General features: G+C 46.1%; 1 protein-coding gene across 1 annotated transcript in view; it reads right to left on the bottom strand.

The window, feature by feature from the left end:
• The window catches only part of MROH7 (maestro heat like repeat family member 7), a 57,295-nt gene extending 32,026 nt beyond the window's left edge, over positions 1–25,269 (bottom strand). The window contains exons 1-13 of the mRNA XM_007945967.2: positions 25,260–25,269; positions 23,115–24,314; positions 17,279–17,340; positions 14,490–14,573; positions 13,470–13,549; positions 13,090–13,219; positions 10,475–10,570; positions 9,901–10,005; positions 9,564–9,699; positions 6,371–6,483; positions 5,907–6,083; positions 5,276–5,430; positions 2,027–2,165 (exon numbers count right to left, since the gene is read on the bottom strand). Of these exons, the coding sequence (XP_007944158.2) occupies positions 2,027–2,165; positions 5,276–5,430; positions 5,907–6,083; positions 6,371–6,483; positions 9,564–9,699; positions 9,901–10,005; positions 10,475–10,570; positions 13,090–13,219; positions 13,470–13,549; positions 14,490–14,573; positions 17,279–17,340; positions 23,115–24,314; positions 25,260–25,269 (2,487 nt within the window). The remainder of the gene's footprint in view (positions 1–2,026; positions 2,166–5,275; positions 5,431–5,906; positions 6,084–6,370; positions 6,484–9,563; positions 9,700–9,900; positions 10,006–10,474; positions 10,571–13,089; positions 13,220–13,469; positions 13,550–14,489; positions 14,574–17,278; positions 17,341–23,114; positions 24,315–25,259) is intronic.
• Between the last annotated feature and the right edge of the window lie 1,072 nt (positions 25,270–26,341).

Raw genomic sequence — 26,341 nt, 5'->3', positions numbered from 1 at the left:
TAAGATAAGCCTCTTGGACTCAAAGCCCTATCACCTTAAACAGGAATCCAAAGCTGCTGACTATTTCCAAAAAGCACAATCTATGTTGTACAGAAGAGTCTCTAGTGACATGCCACAGGGATCTGCTCAACACCTTAGATAAAAATTCAGCTTAGATTGTCTCCATGCCTAAACTACACTTGTTGAACAAGAAGCATGAGTTAGTGACTTGTGAAAACACTATCACATAGTGATCGAAGGAGGAGGGGATGAGTGCCCAAATCAGGGAGGGAATGATACTGATGTCTTAGTCATAGAACTCAGTGGTGGGGGCAGTGAAACAAGGAATTGGAGGTGAGAAATCTGGATCAGAGTCCTGACACCACCACTCACTGGCTGTGTGACCTTGGGTGAGGCATAGAGCATCTCTGAGCAGCAGTACATTCCTCTGTAAATGGGATCACACCATCTCTCTCCTCTGTCCAGTATTTGTTTATTTTCTCCCCTGTCTCAGAATATCTTGCTCTCTACTGAATTCCCAGAATCTGTGAGTGTACCTGGCACACAGTAGGTGCTCCATAAGTATTTGTGGAATAAATAAATCAGCCCAACAAAAAGTTTCGAGTGCCTACTATATGTCCAATGCTAAGTATTGGGGATATCATGATGAACACAACAGGCCCTGTCCTCACGCAGCTCACATATTAATCCAACAATCCCCCACAGTGTCAGATTGCAGCTGGGATAAATTCTCTCAAGGTGAAGTAGGTGCCATGGGAAAGTGTAATATATAGATTTGGCCTGGTTAGAGAGATTGGAGAGGACTTTCCTGAGGAGATGATACTTGAGCTGAGAATTCATGAGTACAAGTTGAGTAAGTGGAGAACCTTCTAGGCAGAGAGAACAGCGCATACAAAGTTCCTGTGGCAGGAGGACCCTGAAGTCCTGACAAAGACCTGGGAGGCTAAGGCAGCGCAAGCACAAGACTGTGAGTGTGGGGAGGCTGGAGAGGGGTGCAGGGCCCTGCAGCACAGGCGGAAGACTGTATTACTCTCTAGGGCCATGGGAAGCTATGAAGGAGGGTGAGAACACGTGTGCATTTCTCAAAGATTTTTTTGGCTGTGGTACAGATCGGGAGGAGCTCTGAGTGGCTCAAGTGATTAAATGCTCAACTATCAATAAAAAGTTTGCTGGTTCAAACACACCCAGAGGTGCCATAGAAGAAAGACCTGGACATCTGCTTCCAAAAGGTCACAGCCTTGCAAACCCTATGAAGCAGTTCTCCTCTGCACACACAGGGTGGCCATGAGTCAGCATCGACTTGACGGCAACAGGTATAGATTGGAGGGGTAAGAGTGGAAGCAGGAAGATGAGTGGAGAGCAGGGGTATTATCCAGCTGGCTTGGACCAGGGCGGCAGTGATGGAGGCAGAGAGAAATCTCATTCTCCAGTCCACCTGCATCAGGCACCTGCTGTCTTCTGGGATCTTCCTCCTCCCCCACCTGCTGTCAGCCAGCATCCCGCGTCAGAGCTGCCTCTTCCCTCTGAAAGGCAGCCAAGGGCTAAATTTTGAGCCTGGCAGCAAGATGTACTTAAACATTTTGCATTGCCTGTGGGGTCGCTATAAGTTGGAGTTGACTTGACGGCAGTGGTGGGAAGTGAAGGAATGAGTTATCTTATTTAATCTTCATAACCACCAAATAGGGCAGATATTATTTCCATTTATGGATGCCATAACTCAGCCTCAGAGAGGTGAAGTAACTTGTCCAGGTCACAAACCAGTAGCATAGTACAACCAGAGTCAGAGCTATGACTCAAGACCATTTATGTTTCCACTGTTGCAGGCTGCTACGGTCACTGTATGCACTACTGTTATTGTCCAGTAGATCACAGGAGCCCAGAGACAGAGACTTGCCTAAGGTTACTTGTTAGTTACTGGTAGCTTGGGGAACTCAGAGCTGAAGCGAGGTAGGTTGAGCTCAGCAGAGAGAAGGAAGGAGAGAGGGAGGAAGGGCAGGAAGGGGCAAAAATGGGAGTGGGTCCTCACCGCTAGGGGCACGATGGAGACCCGGCCCTTCTTGGTGACAGGCTTTTCCTTCAGGCTGGTCAGGAGCAGATCCAGGAGGTCTCGGACATCACAGCTGGGCTTGCGCAATATCAGCTGCCTCCACATCTCTGCTCCATTGCTAAGAGGCCAGGGGCAGGGTGATTAGTGGTAGCCAGGGCCATGGGGCCCACCCTGCCTCCAGATGGTTTGGGGAGGGGAAAGAAAAGATGCCATTATAATGACATCCATGGGCATGCCAGCAAGGTCCAGAAAACAATCCCCAAGAAGCGAGGTGCTAATAATTATTGAAAACTCTATTTCCCAGGAATCATGCCAGGTGCTTACACAGAATGTATTACCTTAGCAAGTATTTATTATTTGCTGTATGCAAGTCACTAGGCCAAATCTCTGGGGATACAGACATGAACAAGACAGTCAAGCGATTCAAAGTCATTGAGTTTGCACAACCCCCAACATGAATGTTGCTATTCCCATTTTACAGAAATGGAATTGAGGTTCAGAGAGTTGAAGCCACTAGTTCAGGACTGCACAGCTGACGAGCAAGAGTCACAAGTGGACCAGGTCCAATGTCTCCATCCCTGGATGGCACAGTTGGTTAAGAGCTCGACTGTTAGCCCAGTGTTCTGCTTCAGAAAGGTCACAGCTGTGAAAACCCTGTGCTGTATGGCTCTACTCTGCACATGTGGGCGCTGCTGGGAGTCAGAATCAACTCGACGGCAGCTGTTTTTTTTTTTTTTTCTTTCCTTAAAATGTCTCCAAAATCTGTGCTCTTTCCTCCACACCAAGGAGCAAGAATCCAAGCAGCTGAACGCACTACGGTCTGGATCTTACACTTGTCATGTTATATCAGGAAGCAGAGCTGATGGGCCAGTGCAGTAAAGGGTTAACAAAAACCTTTTCCCCTTCTGCATGAGCATTTGAACCTTCCATTAACTTTCTAGCTCTGTTCCCCTGGAAACCTGATAAAGATAGTATGTCAACTATGTTGCTAGGCAACATTGCTTATGGTAAAAATTATTCCATTGGTAAATTGCATCTGGGCTGGAAGGAACTATAAATTAACTATAAGAACCAGGTGGGGACGCTATAGTGTTGAGCTTCCCAGGGTGAACTGACTCTTAAAACTGGGCTTGTCCCTGTGGGGACTCTGGAAGCAAAGCCTATGGAGTGATTATAAGAGAGACTGGTTCCTACGAAGCCTGAGCCAGTTAAGCCAGGGCAACTCCTGCACCCAGCCCAGAAGTCTCCCTCCCTCACACCTGAGCTTTGACCTGGGGGGCCCAAGAGACCAACTATTGGACTCAAGGCCAAAATTAGGGTGAGGCAAGTGAGGCATCTGGGCCTCAAGAGTTAAGGAGGCACTTACCCTCAGGCTTCTGCAAGTGCAGCCTAGGCACCTGGGAATTCCCTGACCCTTGTTCCCTTCTCTCTCTCTCTCTCCTTCTTTCCTTCCATGAGCAAACTGATATATTTTTTAAAATAATGAAAAAAAAAAAAAGTGGCCATAGAGTTAATTATAACCCATAGTGACCCCACATATGCAGAGTGGAAGCGCACTACACAGGGTTTTCAAGTTAAGGAGATCGCCAGGCCTGTCTTCCAAGGTACCTTTAACTGAGTTCGAACCACCAAGTTTTCTGTCAGTAGTTGAATGCCTGTTTTGCACTATCTATTAAATACCTATTATATACCAGATCTTACACTAGGTACTGTCCGCAAAACACCAAACCCAGTGCTATCAAGTCAATCCTGACTCATAGCGACCCCCATTGGGTTTCTAAGACTGTAAATCTTTATGGAAGTAGATGGCCTCATCTTCCTCCCATGGAGCAGCTAATGGGTTTGAACCACCAACCTTCTGGATAGCAAGCAAATGCCTTACCCACTATGCCACCAAAGCGCCTTACTAGGTACCTCCTTAAATTTTGCACTCTGAGTGCCTTGCTTGCTTCACCCCAAGTCCCAGCTCTGCCTGGTCTGCAGCACGGGTGCCTGGGAAGACCCTTGTAAAGAGAAGCCCCCGACACTGCCCTGACTCTGGTATCAAGTGTACCCCAGTTTGGTCTTGTGAATCTCAGTGTTTAGTTGGACCCAAAAAGTAAACTCCCTGGTGGGTAGTGCAGACAACAAGGGTTAAATCCTTCCATGTAGTAGGATGTGGGTATACCAGCCTGGTCCTCACCATCCTGACTGCTCTTACCGTATACTGCCATTGAGTAGGTTTTGACTTACAGTGACTCTATAGAACAGAGCAGAACTGCCCATAGGGTTTCCACGGCTGTAAATCTTTAAGGAAGCAGATTGCCTCATCTTTCTCCCATGGAGCAGTTGGTAAGTTTGAACCTCTCCTCTGACCTTTTGGTTAGCAGCTCAATGCTTTAACCACTCCTTATTGGACATATGCCCCATTTGCCCAGAGCTCCAAATTCTTTCACTTTTGCACTCTAACAACTTGTGCTTAACTGCTACCCAAAAGGTTGGTGGTTCAAACCCACCCAGCGGCACTGCCTGGTGATCTGCTTCCATCAATATTACAGCCAAGAAAACTGTGGAGCAGTTCTACTCTGATGCACACAGGGTCAACATGAGTCAGAATCAACTTGACAGCAATTAACAACAACAATACAAAATTCCATGTTTTATTCATTCACAAAACACATGGGAATGTTTCCTGGGCTGGGAGGCTAGAGTCTCATGCCCACAGCTTACCATCTGGCCCTGCCCCGCTGCCCATCAGAATGTGAGCATGGTATGTCCTCCCACACAGGCCAGGAAGGCACTCAGGATTATTGAGTGCATTAATGTCATGACCACTCCTTCAGGGTAGGCTTGCAGGGATATTTCCTCCTTTTGACTGTGGAGGAACACTGAAGCCCAGAGAGGGCAAGCAGTTGCCCAAGATCACATAGCAGTTGGAGGCAAAGTCAGAGCCAACACTCAGGGCTCCTTTTCCTGGCATCATTAAAGAGCTCTGGGCTTGAAGTCAGTCAGATCTGAGTTTAGATTCTGGTTCTGTTGCTTGGTCACTGGGTACTTAGGGCAAGAAACTGCCCCAGAGCCTCAATTTCCTTATCTGTAGAATGGGATTGTTGTGAGAACTAGAGAAAGTACTAAATGCCCAGCATGGTGCCTGAAACCACCCCCCACACCCCCACAGTGCTCTTGAAGAAGGGCCATTTGGAAGGCCAGGGGAGAAGAAGGAGGGGTTCTCAGATGCCCACTTGGTACCTGTCCAGCGGGAGGGGGCACATGAGCAGGGCCACAACGACCTCAGTCATAAAGGAGCTGGCCAGGAAAGAGATGGGCAGCAAGGCCACCTCACGGGCCCGTGGCTCCTGGATGTGGCTCAGCTGCACGTAGATGCCCTGCATGATTTCTGGGATCTGGGGCATAGTCCATCAGCCATGAGCGTGTGGGAGGCAGATAAAGAAGCCAAGGGAGTGTGGGGAAAGGCATGGGGCAAATGGGAAGAGGAAGGACAGGGGTGTGACAGGACAGACAAGAGTGATGGGAGAGGATGACAGGAGGCAGGAGAGGAGAGAGCAGGGAGATAATGAGGGGAGAGAGGCGAGCCCAGGGCCTGCTCCTTCCCTGAGGGGAGTCAGTTGGTCTCAGCCACCTCTCCTGCCCCCAGCTCAGTTTGCTTTCTCTTGGAGGTGGGGAGCAATATGCAGGTTGGGGGCTCCCAGAACTCAGCTACCCCCTCCTACCTTGCCTTGCCCCAGAGCTTGGTGAGGGTTCCAACAACCCCCCCCCTAAGCACAACCACATATAAGTAGGCTGTCCAGGGTGACAAGCAGCCCTTGTAGGGTCTCCTGGGCCCCAGAGACAACCAGCCTCCTGCCCCCAGGGGCCTTACCACATCCAGTGCCCTGTGCCGGTACCACTCCAGCACTGAGCTGAGCGTCACCTCCGAGGCCAGCTGCATCATCTCCCCCGAGTCCTTCCTGAGAGCCTCTGAGTCTCCGTTCAGCCCTTCTAGGGCTGCTAGCAGCAGGTCTTTTACCTGTTGGGGTCCCAGGAAGTCCCCAAATTCCTGAAACAAAGGTGCAGAGATGCTGACACACCTGGAGCAATACGTAGACATACAAACACAGCTACAGATGGGCCCAGACCCACTTGAGTAATCAGTGTGTGTGTCGGGGGGCGGGGCGGTGGCTACAGAAGAAGGGGCAACATGATCCTTGCCCCCAGGACTGGATCGCACCTGTCAGGGAGAACAAAGTCATGGCCCAGGAGTTGTGGCACAGACTAGAGGAGGAGGGGGCTGGGGGGGGGCATAAGGCACTTGGGGCGAAAGGCTGATGGGCAGCAGGCAGTCACCGCTATCACACGCAGGATGTTCTGGCATGGGCTGACGGGGTTGTAGGGCCCCAGGAAGCGCTTGTTGCTCTCATAGAGCTCCTTCTTGTTGGTTTCCTCCTTGTCTGCGGCTCCTGCGAGAAAAGAAGGGAATATGTAGTGAGGCCTGGCCACCATCTTTTTTCAAACCAGGAGTGCACAAATCTCAAGCTTTCCCTTGGTAAATTTGCACACAGTGAACGTTCCACATAGCCAGTAAGAATTGGAAAATGACTGGCACCCCAGAAGCCCCCAGTGCCTGCTTCCAGTCACTATCCCCTTCCCACCCAGGGTAACCACTCTCCTGACTTCTGTACCCATAGATGAGTTTTGCTTCCATTTGAACTTTACATAAATGGACTCATACAATATGTTGTCCTTTGTGCCTGTCTCCTTCCATTCTATTATGTGGGTAAGATTCATTTACGTTGTTGCATGCAGCATTCATTCACGTTGTTGCATGCAGCATTCATTCATTCATTATTAGTGCTGTATAAATTTCATAAGTAAATACACCACCACTTATTTATCTAGTCTACTTGTGATGGGCATTTGGGCTATTCCTAGCTGTCATGCATAATGTTACTGTGAACATTCTATGCATGTTGTTTGGCGAACATATATACTCATTTGTTAGGTACATAACTATGAGTGGGATTCCTAGGTGGTTCAGTGAGCATGTATTCAGCTTCAGGAGATACTATGGAACCATTTCCCCAGTGGGGAGCCAGTGATGTGCCCATGAGCGTTCTGGTTGCTCCATATCTGCCAGAATGGGTATTGCCCACCTTTTTTCATCTCTTACCTCCTGGGGGAATAGGGAGGTAGTGATGGTGCCCCTTTTAAATTATAACCCTCCTACCCCCTGGCATCCCAATTCCCCTTTAATTGCTTTTATTTTTGAAGCACTTTGACCATGTGACTTATAATATGTATCATCATTTATTTTGTTCATTGTCTGTCTCGTGCCGACAAGAATACAAGCTTGACTAGGGAGGTTAGTCCAATTCATCTCTTTTATTCACTGCTGTGTCCCCAGTACCTAAAACAGTACCTGGCACATGTGTGGAGTTGCTGTTGAGTCAATTCTGACTCATGGCGAACCCATGTGTGCTGAGGAGAATTGCTCCATAAGGTTTGCAAGGCTGTGACCTTTGGAAGCAGATTGCCAAGCCTGTCTTTTGAGGCACCTCAGGGTGGGTTTAAACTGCCAACTTTTCATTTTGGCTAGTAGTTGAACACGTAACCATTTGCACTACCCAGGGACTCAGGGGCTCCATGTTTTCTGCCGAAAGAAACACATTTCAGGCCTATTTCCTGAGCTCTTACCAGGGCCTGGCCTGAGTCCTACCTAGATCCCCTCAGGGTATACAAAACAGATACAAGAAAGAGCGATTGAAGCAGAGTGATCTTATGGATCAAGTGTGGAGCTTGTTTCTAAAAGGAAGGCGCTTTGAGTCTAGAATCTAGCAGACTCTTGTTCAAATACAGATTTGCTTCCTGTAGTCAGAAGACCCTGGACAAACTACATCACTCCCTGAAATTCTAACAGAGTGGGTCTGATCTAAGGTTACAAGATAAAATACAGGATGTCCAGGGAAATTTGAATTCAGATAAATGGATAATTTTTAGTGTGAAAATGTCCCAAATATACTAATATGTTTATCAGAAGTTTAAATTTAACTAGACGTCCTGTGTTTTCAGGAGCTAAATCTGGCAACCCTAATCTGCTCTATATATTCCTATCACTAAGGTTAATAATAGGAGCTCTGGTAGCATAGTGCCTAAGGCACTTGACTGCTAACCAGAAGGCTGGCAGTTCAAACCCACCAGGCACTCCTCGGAAGGAAGGTTGGGCAATCTGGTAATCTGCTTCCATAATGATACCACCTTGGAAACCCAAGGAGGGGTCACTATGAGTTGGGTCTGACTTGACGGCACATAACAACAACAACAAGGTTAATAATAGCATGGCTTATACCACCCTGACCCATCACTTAGGAAGCCTGAGCAGTTCCCAGGGACTAAATCTCTGCCCCAAATGCTAGAGATCCAGAACAGCAGGGACACAGGACAGATCTTCAAAGCCCGGTGTGATGGGCTGAAATGAATAAGATGGTCCTATGTAGGAGAGGGACAAAGGAAACCCCATGTAACAAGTGCCTATAATGTGCCAGGCACTGAGCTGGTTTAATGCTCTCATTTAATCTTTCACAAAGCTTGTAAGTTATACCTATTGAGGAGATGTAGGCCTAGATAGGCAATGTGTCCCACCTGAGGTTACACAACTAGGAAGGGCTGGAGGTCAGTCTTGTCCTCAGGTCACTATGCCTGAGCCAGTGAAGTTTAAACAACATGCCAAGGTCCCCTGGTTTGGGGCAGGATTGGGACAATGGAGAAAAGATGAAGATAAGTAACAGCTGATACTGGCACCTCTGGGTGTAGTGCTGGCTGGGTGTCTGTCAGCCCGTGCTGCATCACCAGCTCCCTGACACCAAATCTAGGAATGTTCTCCTGATTACAGGTTTCAGCCACTCCAGATTCTAAGATAAGACCTGTTCTTTATTTACTCATTTGATAAACATTCACTGAGCAACCACCATGTGCGAGTCCCAGTGCTCCAAAACCAAACCAAACTCACTGCCGTCCAGTCGAATCCGATGCATAGCGACCCCTCCTTCGGTTTCTGAGGTGGTATCTCTACGGAAGCGGATTGCCCAACCTTCCTTCTGAGGAGTTGGCTGGTGGATTTGAACTGCCAGCCTTCTGTTTAGCAGTTGAATGCCTTAGGCACTATGCCACCAGAGTTGGGAATACAGCCATGAATAAGACACTACCCTGCTCTACCCTCAATGGGCTAATAAGCCTGTTATGGACAACAAAGAAACATACCACGTGGCCTATCATGTCCTGGTATACACAATACCATGGAAACATGAAGGTGAGAGTCACAAATAAAGCTTGGAAGGATGAAGAAGTGTTCAGGAAGAAGAAATATTGATTGAACCAAAATAGATTTGTTTATAGGCTCTGTTTCTGGTTCTGGGTGACAAAGACTTCACGCCAGTTGTCCAAGGCCCTACATGACCCAAGGCCCCAGACTGCCGTTCCCCTAGTTCTCATGCTGGGCATCTATTGAGAAGACTTGCTTTGGAAGCACTTTAATGGGGCTTACGCTTTTGGAGCTCCAGGATGGTATAAAGGATGATGATGCCGTCCAGAGCTTCCCGGCCAATGTCCTCGTCAGGATCCCCGATGCGAAGGATGAGTCTCCCCAGCAGAAGCCCCAGTGCCGGGAACCCCGAGGACATCTATTTGTGTCAGAATCTTAGAGATTGAGTCTTACAGGTTCAAGAATGTTATATAGTAAATAGTGAACATAGCTGAATGGTCTGGCCCTGATAGCAGATGGATGGTAAGGGCCACCTAGAAATCCCTGGATAGATGTACAGCACCCTCAGAGCTTGGCGGATTCTCCCCAGGAGTGCCCACCCCTCCCAGGGCCCACTCACAAAGAAAGGCGGGATCAGAACGGTGTGGTTCAACAAGGAGACAGTGGTGTTAACAGCCCGTGCTCGCTCATGGGCTTTCCCAGAGTTCATCCAGGGCCCCAGGGGCTGTGGGAACAATAAGGGCAGGACTCAGAGGTGCAGGCTGGATGCCAGCCCCTGCGGCCAGGCCAGACAGGCCAGCCTTCGCCAATCAGCAGGAAGCTTCCAGGAGTGTGTGAAGGTAGGACACTACAGCCTTCATCCTTTCCTCAGATTAGGGGAGGCTGAGAACAGGACTGACAACCAGGAAGGAAGAAGGGGGTCAATGAGGAAAGTTGAGAGGTACAAGGTCATGCAGATGTAAGAAAGAGATAGAGTGGTGCAAGAAGAGAAGATGAGGACATCCATAGCAGGAAGATGGGAGGTGGAGAGTGAAGGGATGTAGGCCTGGGACAAGGCTGTGAGTGGGACAGGGAAGCAGAGCACTAGCACAAGGTGACCTCCTGAAGTCAAATCACTCCTTCCAGGGTCCAGCCACCCCACTATTCCTAAGTCAATCCCACTCTCCCTGTCCCCACTCCTCCCTATCCCATACCTCCAAGATGCTCTTCAGTCCAGCAGGAGTGGGGTCTTCAATAAGGAGGGCATTGAGCAATGCCTTCAGGGCATCCAAGGTCTGATGGTAAAGTACCTGTGGACAGGAGGAGGACCAAGTCACTAAGGGTTTTCAGGGGCAGACTCCAGCCCTAGGCATAAGTCAGAGGAAAAGGGGGCACTCAGACGCAGGTGAGCTCCTTCCTAGCCCTGTCTCAGAAACTAACTTAATGGGTGATACTGGGCAAATTACTTCCACATGTTACAATTTCTTTATTAGCAAATTGGTAATATCTAGCCCTGCCCTTCCTACTCTAAAGGAGCTCTGGTGGTGTAGTGGTTAAAGCATTTGGCTGCTAATCAAAAGGTCAGTGGTTCAAACCCACCAGCTCCTCTATGGAAGAACTATGAGGCAGTCTGCTTCCATAAAGATTTACAGCCTTGGAAACCCTATGGGGCAGTTCTACTCTGTTCTAAAGTAGTCACTGTGAGTTGTAATTGACTGGATAACAGTGGGTGTGGGTTAGCTTGGTTTTCCTGTTCTAAAGGGGGAGGAAGAGAGACTGAGCATTTGCTGGGAATCTGCTGTGTGTGCGCCAGGTGAGTACCTAGAGAGTGTTACAACAATATCACTTTGTCTTCATGTTGTTTTCTCATTTTACAAACGAGTAAACACTTGCCCAAGGTCACACAGCAAGGAAGTTTCAAGTCTTGAGGAACAAATGAGAGGATGAATGGGAACATGCTCTAGAATTATAAGAGCTAGATAAATAAAAGGGCCAACCTTATCTCTATTACTGACTGTGGGAAAGCGCTCTGATTCTTTTCTGAATTTCTACTCCTAGATCCAAAGAGATTTTCCAAGTGGGTCCCCTCAAGGAAGCCATCCCTCCCTTGAGGTTCCAGGTTCCTCATTCCATTGACCACACCACAGTTCTGGAATTGTCTTAAGAAGGTATAGGCATTACATGTACACAGGCTTGAAAGACCCTCTCTTCCTTGCCTCCTCTTCTCTTCTAGGTTCTCCGAGTCCGTCCCCCACGATGTCAATGTCCAGGCTTTTTGGGCCTCACTACCACCAGGAACCAGTGGTTCTCAGGATTCTACCACAACCACCAAGCAAGCCTCACCTGCCAACTACCTCCTCCTTCCCCGCCATGTGCCACTAATTGCTGTGCAGCACTGACCTCTGCCGACCATTTCTGGTACTACAAGATGGCCACCCTCTCTTCTCATCCAGAAAGGATCTTTGAGTTTCTCAGAACAGCTCCATTAGGACTGAAAACTTTCAAATTGTCTTCATGGCCAGACCTCCAGTTACTCTCTAACCTCACTTCCCATCACTCTTGCCCTTGTCCTCTGGGCTCCAGCCACACTGCCTTTTTGTCATCCTGCAGTCACCATGTTCTCTCTGTCCACAGGTTCTCACACAGGCTGTTCCCTCTGCCTGGAATGCTCCTCCTTTTGCCACCTCCTTCTAAGTAACTCTTCCTTAGCCTCTCAGCTCACCTTTATGACCCCTCATAAAATGTGCCCCCACTGCAGGATTTTTACAACACCACCAAACCCATTGCTATCAAATCAACCCTATAGGGCAGAGTAGAACTACCCAGAAGCTTCCCAAGGTTGTAATTTTTATGGAAGCAGACTGCCTCATCTTTCTCCCATGAGTGGCTAGTGTCAAACAGCTGACCTTTCAGTTAGCAGTTACGCACTTAACCACTGTACCACCAGGGATCCTTTTTACAGTACCAAAAAAAAAAAAAAAACTCACTGTCGTTGAGTCAGATCTGACTCATAGCGACCCTTCCTTGGTTTTCGAGGAGGTATCACTACAGAAGTAGATTGCCCAACCTTCCTTCTGAGGAGTCGCTGGTGGGTTTGAACCACCAGCCTTCTGGTTGGCAGTCAAATGCCTTAGGCACTACACCACCAAGTACTTGTTATTTGCAGCATTTATCACTGTTGTAATTTTGCGTTTATTTGTATGAGTCTTTAGTAACTTCTACTTCCCTCCTCCCCACCCCCTTACTGAGTTTGGCATTCAGTAGGCACTCAGTTAACATCAGCTGAAAAAAGAAAGAATGAATGTGCCTTACCTGAGCTGAACCCCCTCTTCTTTAACCTCCCATAGTCCTGAGCTCTTCCCTAATCCTAAGGGTCACTTCTGCCTGCTCCACTCAGGATAACCCTCAATGGTTTGAAGATGCTCACACAAGCTTCTTGAGTTTCCTTTTCTCCAAACCTCACTCCCAACTCCCCTAATCTTTCTTTGTTATGGCTCAGTCCTTAGTCCATCCATCCCCAAATCCTGGCTACCTCTTTAACCATGCCAACATCTGCCCAGAAGTGGACTGGGCCCTCCAGATAAGGGTCCCCTTGTTCTGAGGATTCACTCATTGACCAAGTATCCATTGAGCATCTTGGCTCAGGCCAAGAGGTGAGGAGAATTGCCAAAGCCACGCAGCTAATGGGTGAAGTTCCAGGTCGACCCCCTGGAATGTCTTTCTGCTTCTCTGTCCTGGTGGGGGGGGGGTGTCCAGAAACACACCTCAGTGTAAGGACGGTAAGTGGACAGCCCTGAGGATGCACCTGGGAGAATGGGCTTTGCCTCACCTGTGTGGCCTCAGCCTTGGCCTCATCTTTCTCCTGCATGGCCTGCATGGAAGGCAGGGAGAACACGCTCTTCACGCATGCATTCACCAGCTCTGACTTCTCTCGCACCCCAAGGACTGGCTGCCTGTGACTGGCAAAGAGACAGGAAGCAAAGGCATCAAGTGAGAGAGTAGGCCCTGTTGTTGGAGAAAAGGAAGCTAAGGGCTGGGATGAGGGTAGCCTGAGATTCAGACTCCACAAAAGAGGTGGGGACAGAGAGGGAAGTTGGGTGTGGATGTCAGACAGCCCTGACAAGGACTGGGTGAGGGAGAGGAAAAGGCTAGGGGTGGTGAGAGCACCATGTGGGGCAGGGAGGGAAGGGGTGGCAGCATCATGAACACCTCAGCTGGGTCAGGGTCTCCATGGCCTGCCGGCGGACAGAGCTTGAGAGGGAATCCAGCGGCTCCTCCTGGATCTGTCTCTGGAGAGGGGACCCCAAAGGGGCTGATGAGGGGACACAGGACTGCTCTGGACCTCACAGGGAGCAAGCCATGCAGCCCCTCGACCTGCACAGAACTCTCCCACCAGTGTCATACCCTGCCCAGCCTCCAGGAGCTGGAGAGCCCATGCACTGCTCAAACCCATCCTGGGCCCTCACTTCAAGGCCACCCAAAACATTACATCCTAACCAGCTGTACCACACATGTAGGGCTCAACAAGAATTGTGTCAGCAGCCTCAGCAGAGAGGCATATTTAAAGCATGGATGGGCTTGACCAAAAAGCATCATAGAAGGCCTTTAATAGTTATCTGGTTGAATTCCTTTAAAACATCCTACTAATTACTTCTCACTTCCACTTTTAATCTAGTACCTGCACACAGTAGGTACTCAATTAATGTTAGTTAAATGAAGATGCAAAGGGCAGATTGTTTTCTCTTTTTAAGGGAATTTGAATATAGTTTCTAAAACATCAGCGACCATTGCTACAACCCATTCTGGCAGATGACTGAGAAGTGACTTGTTTAGCAAAGTGGTGGGGGGAAAAATATGGTGAGGAAACTCTCTGACATTCCTCACCAGGGGGAATTTCTGGGAAAAGAATGTATTAAGTAGTAATAACTGTTCCCAGTTGCATAGGGCTTTCCAATTAACTAACCATTGGGTTGTGTCCTCCCAACAACCCAGAGATACAGTTGTCATTGCACCCATTTGTGAGGTGAGGAGAGCAAGGCTCAGAAAAAGGAAATGACTTGTCCAAGCTCCCTCAGGAAGTTAGAGGTGGAGCTGAGACTCAAGCCCAGGTGTCCCACCACCTCATTCTGTCTTCTGCCCACCTCAGCCCCCTGTCTCCTCAGTGGGCAGCCTCAGGCCTTCCGCCCCCTCCCCACCCCAGTGCCACAGACCCGGATGTGACTTCCGCACCATCATCTTCTTCATTACAATCTTCTTCTCTCCTTCTGATTCCAACAGATTCTGACTCTTCTGGAGAGTGATGACATTCTCGACCTTGGGGACAGCAGAGGGCAAAGCCACAGGGTGAGCACCCCTATAAACCTAAGCCTCAGGGGTTGCTGATGCACAACCCATGAACCATCTAATACTTTCACCTGCTCCTCTCCAGCTGCCAGCCACCTGCACCAGCTCAGGAGAAATAATGACTCACGAGGGGATCTTGGGATGGGGTGAAGATTTGAGATTACAGTTGCAGGGGGTGGGGTGGAGGAGGATAATCTCTCAAGGTCAGCATTTGGAGGAGGACCAGGTGTTGGAGGCTGAAAAGCATTCTTCCACCTCCAATAAACCAAGGGAGGAAAGAGAGAGGAGCTGGTGAGACAGGAAGGGTCCCAACACCTCAACCTGAAATTCTACCATTAGGATTACTTCTTACAACCAACAAACACAACACACTGCTGTCGTGTCTGATCAAACTCATAGCAACCCCTTCTTGGGTTTCTGAGGCAGTATCATTACAGAAGTAGATTTCCCAATCTTCCTTCTGAGGAGTGGCTGGTGAGTTTGAACCACCAGCCTTCTGGTTAACAGTCAAATGCCTTAGGCACTAAGCCACCAGTATTACTCTTAAGGGCCTTCTAATACACACTGGTCAGGTTAAGGCATTCTGTTACCTGAGAGAGGGATCATATTGCCTGATGGCTGTTTACCTATGAGTTCCCATTATCTTAAAGCAGAAGCAAAATAAAATAACTTTGAGTAAAGATAACAAAAGAAGCTCATCTTATGGAGAGAGTGGTGGGTTAACGATGACCACAAGTTCTTTCCTGTTTCTCCTATCAAGAGATCTGGTCTATTTACTCTTCTCTTAAATTAGGATTCATCTTACAATTACCGTTGACCAATAGAATGCTATAGAAGTGATGCTGTGCCAGTTCCTGGTCTAGCCCTTAAGGGAACTGGCAACTGGTAGATTTCTCCTTTTCCCTCTGAAACTCGGCTGCCATGCTCTAAGGAAGTCCCAGTTAGACTATGGAGTAATAAGAGACTATGTGGAGAGAGGCCCTGAGTGATGAAGAGTTATCTTGGATGTTCTGGCCCCCAACAATGATCCCAGTCTACACTACATGGAGCAGAAGAACCACCCAGCTGAATCCAGTCCAACCTCAGAACTGTGAAAAACTGGGCCCTTCTAATCCATACTTTCCAAGGAGCTCTGGTGTTGGAGTGGTTAAGGCATTTGGCTGCTAACCAAAAGGTTGGTGGTTCAAACCCACTGGCTGCTCTGTGGAAGAAAGATAAGGCAATCTGCTTCCATAAAGGTTTACAGCCTTGGAAACTCAGTGGGAGTTCTGAGTCAGAATCAACTTGATGGCAAGTGAGTCCAGTTTTTTTAAGTCCATGCTTTTAAGCCTCTGAGTTTTCAGGTAGTGATAATTAAACAGTGAGAGTGATGGAGAAATGGCTAATTTAGACCAAATGGTCAGGAAAGGCCTGTCAGAGGAGGTAACATTTGGGCTGGATCCCCAATGACAAGGAAGAGAGAGCCATACAAAGAAGTAGGAGGAAAGTCTGCCCAAACTAGAGTATCAGTTCACTATTGTATCCTTAATACCTAAAGAGTGCGTAGCACATACTAGTGGCTCAATAAAAACTTGCTAAATGACTGAATAAACTCTCTTTGTGCAGGCAGCATGCTCAATGCTGTGCATACATTACCTAACACAGGCCTCACTTCAACTTTATTGCACCCGTTTTATAGATGAGAAGAAACTTCTTGGCAAAATAAATAGCAAATGCAAAGGCCCTGAGACAGGAATTAGCTTGGCACTGGGAGAAACAGAAAGAAGGCAGGTGTGGAGATAGTGAGACTGGCAACAGGGAAAAGTCACAGGATGAGGATTGTTTGCCGTCGAGTCAAACCTGACTCATAGCGACCCCTCCTTGGGTTTCCGAGGCAGTATCACTACGGAAGTAGGATTGCCCAACCTTCCTTCCGAGGAGTGGCTGGTGGGTTTGAACTGCCAGCCTTCTGGTTAGCAGGCAAGTGTCTTAGCCACTATGCTACCAGAGCTCCCTAAGGCAAGGCCTCTTCTTTCACCCTCCCCACACCTCCTACACTGCACTTCCCCAGTGACTGGGGCTAGAGTCTCCCTCCCGCTGACTCCCCTGGTGCTGGCTGTCCTTCTAGGCTCCCTTAAGTACTGGCCTGGGTGGATTCCCTGTCTCCAAACTCTGTCCACCTTTCAGCCTTGCCCGCACTCTGTATGTCATAGTCATGGCCACCTGCCATCAAGTATGCTTCCACTGGCCCTCACCACGTTGCATTTCCCCTGCTGGATTGGCCTTCTCTGGCCTCTTGCAACCTGTTGTGTGGCCAAGACCTGGGTTGGCCCTGACTGTGCCCTGAAAAAGGCCATATCCAATCTTTCTACCCCTTTCAGGGCCCCTCCCACAATTCATTCAGTCATTAGAAAAACTTTATTGAGCAGCTACTGTATGTCAGGCTCTGTTCTAGATGATGGGGATAGAGCTGTGAACAAGGTGGACAAAAACCCTTGTCATTATGGAGGTTACATTCTAGAGTGGAGAGACTATAAATAAAGAAGTCTGAATAAAGAGAGCATATAGTGTATCCGATAGCGGTGAGTACAATGGAGGAATGAAAAGCTGGGCAGCAGGGCAGGGAATGGCAGGTTGGGGAGAGAGCTGAGGGGTTTCCCTAGGAAAGCCAGCTGGGGGTTGAGCGGGAGGCGTACCATGTTGCTGCCATCCTCTCCAGGCATCTTCACCAGGCATGAGGGCACTTCATCAAAGACTCCTGTATGTCACAGTTTCCATGAGGAGAAAGAGGAAGGGTAAAGATATGGGGTGCATAGTCTCCTCTCCCCTCCTTTGTGCAGGGCCCCCTCCAATCCTGACTTCCACAGTACCCAAAGAGAGCTTTTAAAAGTATAAATGAGCTCATATCACCTGTCCTCCTTAAAAGGAGCTTTAGTGGCATAATGGGTAAGGCATTTGGCTGCCAACCAGGAGGTTGGTGGTTCAAACCCTCTAGCTGCTCCATGGGAGCAAGATGAAGGAATATACTTCCATAAAGCTTTGCAGCCTGACTTGATAACAGTGGGTTTGTGTTTTGTTTTGTTCTTTTGGTTCTCCTTAAAACCCTTCAGTGGTGCCCCAATTTGCTGAGCATAAAGCCAGCATTCTTGTCAGAGCCTTCAAGTCCCTGCAGAGTGGGTGCCCCCCCTCTCTCATCCCTGTCCCTACCCCCCTCCATTATCTCCTCCTTCACCATGCTCTGATCACACCAGCCTCCTTGCAGTCCCCAGAAAACTCCCCCAGCCCGCCCCGCCCTGCTCAGGCCCTTTGTACGTGTGGTTTCCTTTGCCTGGGTTGCTCCCCTGTTTCATCCCTTTGCCCAGCGAGGGTCCCCTCCTTCAGTCTCTGCTCACCTGCTCTCCTCAGAGAGGCTTCCCTGAACCCTTAGACTACATGACGGCCCTCCTTCACCCTTTTGTGCACCATCTATTCTTTCCACAGTTATCACAATTTATAATTAAACATTTATTTGTTATAGTAGATGTCTGCTGTTTTGTCAGCCCTAAACCCCCTCACTTTTCTTTAGGTTAAAGAATCCCTCTTTCCTGAAGGTTGCCCATTCCATGTAACTAGGTGAAGCTGAATTCTGCAACTCCTACCTCTCAGCGCCTCTTCAAATAGAGGTGGCCTGAAAGCTGAGCTTGGCCAATCTGAGTGTCCTGTGCCCCCAGACACAGGGGCTGTTCCAGGGCTGGGCATTTGGCTGGGCAGGGCCAATAGAGCCCCTTTAAGGGAGCCCAAGGCAACATCAAGGGAAACAGCCTCTCTCCTTCTGAGATCACAGTCACAAAGCCCTAGAGCTTTAGGGCATCTCGGACACTAGAAGATGCCATGTAAGATGGAGCCAATAGAGAGAAAAGCAGAGATGAAAGATAACAGAGATTTCTCATATTATTTGAACTTTTGGATTAGTCCTGCTTATAACTAGCTCTAAGGAGCTCCAGTGGCATAGTGGATAAGGCATTTGACTGTTAACCAGAAAGATGGTGGTTCAAACCCACCAGCCACTCCATAGGAGGTAAGATTTACAGCCTTGGAAACCCAATGGGGGTAGTTATGAGTTGGAATTGACTTGATGGCAATGGGTTGTTGGGTATAGCTAACTCTACCCCTGGACTTTTTAGTCTTGTTTTGCTTGAGCAACTTTGGGTTGGATTTAAATCTTTTGCAACAACAACAAAAGTGATATCCTTGAACTGAAGAATCCCGACTTTATGGAGAGAGTCTTTTATTAGACTTGGTGGGTACTGGGCTTTATCTTCTGCCCCCCAAATGATTCTTAATGTGTAAATCAAATCACATCACCCCTGCTTAGCACTCCGGAATATCTGTTGAATTAACTAATTTTTAATGTCCAGCCATTGTGCTAAGTACTGGAGAGTCAGGGGTAAATAGAACAGACAGAATCCTAGTTCTAATGGAGCTTGATGACTAGGAAGGAAGACATGTTAAATATATGTAAATTTGAGACCCCAAAAGGCCATCCCTCTACTAAAAGGGGACACCAGAAGTAAACCTACTGCATACCAATCCCAAAGGGGATTTCTAGAGATTTCATTATAGATAGATAGATATAGATATAGATAGATAGATATAGATATAGGGATAGAAATAGATATATAGATACATACCAAAAAACCAGACTCACTGCCATTGAGTTGATTCCAACTAATAGCAACTCCCATTGGGTTTCTGAGGCTGTAAATCTTTACAGAAGTAGATTGCCCATCTTCCTTCTGCGGAGAAGCTGGTGGGTTTGAATCACTGCCTTTCTGGTTAGCAGCCAAATGCCTTATCCACTATGCCACCAGAGCTCCAGATATAGACAGATAGATAGGTTGTAAAACAAAATTGACCTGATTGAAATATATACAACATGACACCGTATCCTAAATAATTCATATTCTTTTCAAATGCAATGGAACCTTTACTAAAATTCACATATGCTGGACCATGAACAAAGTTTATCAAATTTCAGAAGTTTTAAATCATATAGACTAGGTTCTGTGACCACAGTGGAATTAAACTAGAACTCAATAACAGAAAAAACATCTAAAAAATCCCCAAACGTTTAGAAATTAAGCACTCACTTCTAAATAACCCATGTATCAAAGGAGAAATCACCATAGGAAATGAGGGAGTATTTTGAACTGAATGATAATAAAACTGAAACTTACCAAAATGTGTAGGATTTACTAAAGTCATACCTTGAGGAAAATTTATGGCCTTAAATGGATAGTTTAGAAAAGAAGATATCTATGGTCTAAGCATTATGTCAAGAAGTAAGAAAAAAAAATGATAAAGAAAATAGTAAGAAAGAAAAATTAAAGAGCAGAATTTAATAAAATGGAAAGGCTAGATATAATAAAGAAAAGCACAAAGCCAGAAGTTCTCTAAAAAGGGTTACACAAAACTTACAACCAACAATGTACTTAGTGTTGAACAACTAAATGCTTTCCCTCATAAGATCAAAAACACAGCAAGAATGTCTGCTCTCACCATTTCTATTCAATATTGCATTTGCAGTGCTAGCCAGTGCAATGAGACAAGAAGAAGAAATAAAGACAATGAGATTGGAAAGGGAGAAGTAAAACTCTTATTCACAGAACAACATGATTGTCTATGTAGAAATTCCTATGAAGTTTGAAAAAAAAAAATACTGGAAGTAGTTTAGCAAGATTGTAGGATTCATTATCAATATATAAAAATCAATTGTATTTCTATATACTAGCAACAAATAATCAGAAATTGAAATTTAAAAATAAAAAGCAATTACAATAGCATCAAAAAATTCTTAGATGGTCTACATGAACCACAGCCTCTTCAGCCTGAGACAAAAAAAAAAAAAAACTAGATGGCTTCTAGCTACCACTACTGACTATTCAGACACAGTTGAAGGTCATGGATAGAATGGTAGGAAAATGTAGAACAAAATTCATGTTCTTGAAAAAAAGACCAGACTTATTGGTCTGATAGAGACTAAAGGAACCCCTGAGACGATTGCCCTGAGATCCTCTTTTAACCTGGAATTGAAGCCACTCCCAGAGGTCACATTTCTGCCCAATAATAGATTGGTCTATAAAATAAACAATAATACCCGTGAGGAATGTGCTTCTTTAAACAATCAACTATACAAGACCAACTTGTCAACATTTACACAAAAGTAAAGATGAGAAGGCAACAAGGGACAGGGAAACTGGATTGATGGAAATGGGGCAGGCAAGGTAGAAATGGTGAGGGTGCTGACACATTGTATTGTGTCACACTATAACCAATGTCACAGAACAATATATGTATGAATTGTTGAATGAGAATCTGATTTGCTGTGTAAACTTTTACCTAAGACACAATAAAATATTCAAAAAAAGATTAACCAAAAAAATTCTTAGGGATAAATCTGACAAAAGATGTGCAAGATCCATAAGCTAAAAACAATAAAACATTGCTGAGATAAATTAAAAAAGACCTAAATAAATAGATATACTAAGTTAATAAATCAAAGGAATACTATATGTCAGTTTTTCTCTAACTTGGTTAGTCAGTACAGTCCCACTCAAAATCCCAGGCCTCTTGTTGAAATTGACAAACCAATTTTAAATTTCATGTGATAAATCAAAGGATCTAGAATAGCAAAAATAACTTTAAAAAGGAAGTACAAAGTTGGAGAATTTACACTACTTTATTCCAGGACTTAACTACAAATCTACCATAATAAATTTGTCTTAGAGGAAGTACAGCCAGAATGCTCCTTGAAGCAAGAATGGTGAGACTTTATCTTGCTTATTTTGAATATGTCATCAGGAGGGACAAACCACTGGAGAAAGACACCATGCTTGGTTAATGTTGAGGCTTAGTGAAAAAGAGGAATCCTTTTTTTTTTTTTTCACTTATTTAAGAAAAAATATTTTACTGTGTTTTAGGTGAAAGTTTACATAGCAAATTCGATTCTCATTTAACAATGTCTACACAACTTGTTCCATAACATTGTTTACGTTTTTCATAATGTGTCAACACTCTTGTTATTTCCAGTTTTTTTCTTCTGTTTCCAATAATCTAACTTACCTGCCCCTCCTTAACTTCTCATCTTTGTTTAGACTAAATGTTGACTGTTTAGTCAGATACAGTTGTTCATTTAAGGGAGCACAGTATTCATGGGTGATATTGTTTATTTTATAAGCCAATCTATTATTGGAATGAAAAAGAAAGGAAGACTTTTAATGAGATAGATTGGCACAGTGGCTGCAACAATGGGCTCAAACATAGCAATGATTATGAGCATGGTGCAGAACAATGTTTTGTTCTATTATACATAGGGTCACTGTGAGTTGGAATCGACTCAATGGAACTTAACAACAATGAAACTGTTAAAAGGAGCCATGGAGGCACAGAGATTAAGCCCTCAGTTGCAAACCCTAAGGTTGACTGAACCCACCAACCCCTCTATGGGAGAAAGATAACATCAGTCTACTTCCATAAAGAATTATAGCCTTCGAAGCACTGTGGGGCAGTTCTATTCTGTCCTATAGGATGAGTCGGCTATGACCGATGCCAACAGGATGATTTAAAGCTATTAAAAAGGAAAAGATCAACATACAGAAATAAAGTTCCTCTTCATCAGCATCAGATAGTAATTATATTAGCAAATAAGATATGATTCATGATAGCAATAAAAACTATAAACAATCTAGGAATTAATCTATCACTAGATAACTTTATGAATAATTATTTTTAATTCTAATAAATGATATAGCCTTTATAAAGGAAAACTTGAATAAATGTGTAAATTAATAACATTCCAATAAAAATGCCATTGTCTACTGTTGAGGGACTAGACAAACTTATTCTAAAATGTATTTGGACTAATAGCTAAGTCAATTTTGGGAAAGAGTTTTAAAGAGGGATTCTCCCTCTACCAGATATGAATACATATTACAAAGCCTTAGTAATTTTTGAAGCATCATAACGTGATGTTGGAGGACAAACAAGCAAAAGTACATTGAAAGAAGATATTTATATCATAAACTGACAGAGGTTAATTTACAGAATTCCTGCATATCAGGAGTGAGGTGCAGGTTCCAGACAGGACCCCAAGGCCCCACTCAGGTGGGGACCTTGAAGACTCAACAGAGGTGAGCAGAGTCTAGAGTCTGTCGGCTGCATTGGTGAAAACTTTGGCCTGGAAAGCCAAGGTCTAAAATTTATCGATAAAGAAATCTTGAATGGAAGGTCATTAGTTAATAGACTTATTATTTGGAAAGAAGTATTTTATGGAAACATGACAGTTAAGGAAATTGAAGTTCAACAAGATGAAGTTGCTTGTCCCAAGCCACACAGCTAGCAGAGGCTGAGTACCAGATTTTTGTGTATATGAACTACTGTACTGCAGGTTGTATATATGAGACATGTCCTCTTCCCTCCTTGCCCCATAGATCTGAATGCCAACTTCTTGTAGGTCAGTGACCTCTCTGGGGCATTTCCCTTTGCCTTACTTACCCTCAGGGATGTTTTGGAAGACAGTGGTGTCCTTGTCCTTGGTATCAGAGGTGGAAAAGCTCAATGGGAACTTGCCCACCTTGACACTGGCCACCTCACTCTGGCTATCCAAACTTCCATCCAGGGGTATGGTGCAAACGCTGCTGTCCTCAGAATAATCCTGCTGGCTGCTTAATGTCAAGGTGGAGGTGTCACTAAAGATGAGGCTGGAGCCAGTGCTTAGGGTCTCTTTGGAGTCCAGGACCAGGGTCATGAACGAGGTTGGTGAGAGAACAGAGTTGGGTCCATGGATGCTGGAGTGTAGACTGATACCATCATTGGAGCTGGGATTCAGGGTTACACACGAAGTCTTAGTGAGGGTCATGTTCCCCTGAGATCTCGGATTGTCATTTGAAACCATGTTGATAGTGCCCCTGGAGCTCGTCTTCCAGATTGCATCCAAGGCTCCATTAGAAACAGACACAGAGGTGTTGTGGGAAGTCAAAGTGATGGCCTCGCTTGTGTCTGAGATAGGGGTCCCTGGAACAGCATCCAGGTTCAGCTTAGACACATTTCCTGAGTCAGAATCCAGAGAAGTGCTTAAGGCTGGAACAAGGAGTGCTTTTGAGGTTGGCCTGGAAATGTTATGGCCCATAACCAAGGTCTCTTTTGAATAGGGCCTTATATATAGATTAGATTCTGGCCTGGAAGGATTGGAGTTACTCTGACCCAATTCAAAAATCTTGTTTGATAGGGATGAGAAAGTCTCTGTGACATTTGGTCCAGAGTGGTTGCCCAAGCTCAGATCAGGGACCTCAGTAGAGCCAGGGTTCAGAATGAGATTTGAGGTAGGACAGAGGGTCCCATGGGAGTCAGGCTTTGAGATGTGATTAGAATCCAGAGCCAGGGGATCACCAGAATAGGAACTGAAGGTCTGGAGGGAGTCTGGAACCAGGGTTCTTGTGTCTCCAGGTCTGGGAGTGTTATCAGACACAAGGCCAGGGGCTTCCCCTGTATCAGGACTCAGAGCTGGGTCAAGGTCTGGAATAAGAGCCAAGCCAGAACTCAAGGGTATATTCAAGATAGGAACAAGGGCCACATCTGGGTTAGGCACAGAGACAGTGCCAGAGCCTAAGCCAGGGACCCCACTAGAGTTGAGACTTGGCATCATCTTTGAGTTTTCACTGAGAGTCAGACTAGCCCCTGGACTCAGGGCCACGTCTAGCCTGGATATCTCTCACTGCCACTGTCCCCGTTTCTCCAACAGCCGACAGTCGAGCTCTCTGCAGTGTTCCTGAGAGAAAAGGCAAATGTGGCCATGCTACACCCTGTTAGCTCTTTTCCATGAATCCCCTTAGAATGACAGCCTTTGTGGTTTACAACGTCCTGGATAACCATGCCCAGCCTGCTTTTCCACTCCCATCATACATAGCTCTCGCCCTTGCTTTCTACAAGTGTTTCAATTCTTTGACCACATCCCATTCCCTATCTTTGACCACTCTTTATTCCTTTTCAGATCAAAGTCATCACAAATTCACTTGGCCTGGACCTCTCCACATTGTCCTTTGCCAATCCTCCTCCTCCAAGCAAAACATTCACACTTTATCCCAGTGACTCATTTGGTGGTCTAGCCCCTGTAAGAGACGAGCTCCATGATGACAATATCTGTACATATCCTGGTCCCTGCAGCATCTCCAGCACCTAGTACAATGCCACATACACAGTAGAAAGTCTACAAAAACTAGAGGAAATGAGGAACCACTTGTACCTTAAGGTGAGAAAAAGGAAAAATGAGCCTTCTAACGGGTAACTCTGCTGCTAACCAGACACATAACTTAGAAACTGACAGTCACCAACAAGGACGACTGCACCTCAAGAAACTAGGATTCTCCTAACCAGAGACAACCCCTTAAGTGTCTAGAATTCGTCTTCAAATAGCCATGGTGCTAGGTTTCCAGAGCAGTATTAGCAGAGCTGCCCACAGCCCTTCATATTTGGCCTATGCTGGGTGAGGCAGACTATATGGAGAACCTGGGACAATCATAAAAAATGGAGCCTGCCTCAACTCAGCAATCTGACTGCTGGGTAAACTCTTCAATCCCTTCACCCAACCCCATCCCCAACACCTGAGCCACCCTCCCTGTGGGAACTGTGGGTATAGCTCACCTGCATGCATGGTGTTCTTAAGCAGGTATGGGTTCCTGGGAGGAGATACAGGAGACCAACTCAGGAGAAGAGAGTAGGGAGTTGGCTTTTTGAGCACTTACTGTGCAGTCTAGTGACCAGGCACATCTTCTAATCAAATCTCCCTACACATGCATACATGTGCGTGCACACACATGGAGTCCTGGATGTTAGATATTATCGCCCCATTATATACTTGAGGAAGTGGAGGGCAAGAAGAGGGGGTTCACTTATCCCATCAGCCTTCAGGGCAGCCACCCTTCTGCCTAATGGGTATCCTCCTGGCATGGATACCCATTGTCTTCAGGATAGAGTCTCTAACCCTTGGCAGGACCTAAAAAGTCTTCCTTTCTCTGGCTCCAGCCATACTACCTTTTTACCCTCCTTGTCCCACCACACTCCCTTCCCCTCTCCATTCCTCACTCAAGGCCTCTGAGTTTCTCAAAGGAGCCAGACTCTTCAGGTTAGGTCTAGGCCTTCCACAGACTGAGCACCTTCTTCACCCCGCTTCTCCATTTAACACCTAAAACTTCACCCTTTCAGGTTTCAGTTCATATGTCAAGGGCCTTCCTGACCCCCTAGATAGATGAGGTCCACCTGTAAATTCCTAAGGTCCCCTGTTCACTCCCACTTTCCTAGCATTCAGTGTCTGGATTCCCTACTAGACAATAAGTTCCCTAAAAGCAAAAGCTATGTCTGCCTTATTCTCTGCCAACTTCTAATGTTTAATACAGTAGCTGGCACACCAGAAATGTTCAGTAAATGTTTGGGTTCATTATTTCATTTTTTTTTTTAATCTCTTAATTCACTCATCACTTAATTCATTCTTTCACTGAGGCTATAGTCACTCATTTTTGCACTACTAATTCACTAAGTAATTTACTCATTCCACAAAGTTTGCTTGGCTGTGGAAAAACCATAAATTTGGAGTCACGTAGCACTGGATTCAAATGCCAGCTCACTCTCTTAGTAGTCTGGGTGAACTTGGGCAAGACACATCCCCTCTGACCCTTGGCTTCCTCACCTCTAAGATAGGTAGCATAAAGTCTGCCATTCAATGAAAA

The sequence above is a fragment of the Orycteropus afer genome, unplaced genomic scaffold, assembly GCF_000298275.1.
Source record: "Orycteropus afer afer isolate SDZICR_OR568_19922 unplaced genomic scaffold, OryAfe1.0 scaffold00145, whole genome shotgun sequence".
In the NCBI taxonomy this organism is placed as follows: domain Eukaryota; kingdom Metazoa; phylum Chordata; class Mammalia; order Tubulidentata; family Orycteropodidae; genus Orycteropus; species Orycteropus afer.
The sequence above is the reverse complement of the archived record's forward strand: the minus strand, read 5'-3'. Positions and strand labels throughout refer to the sequence as shown.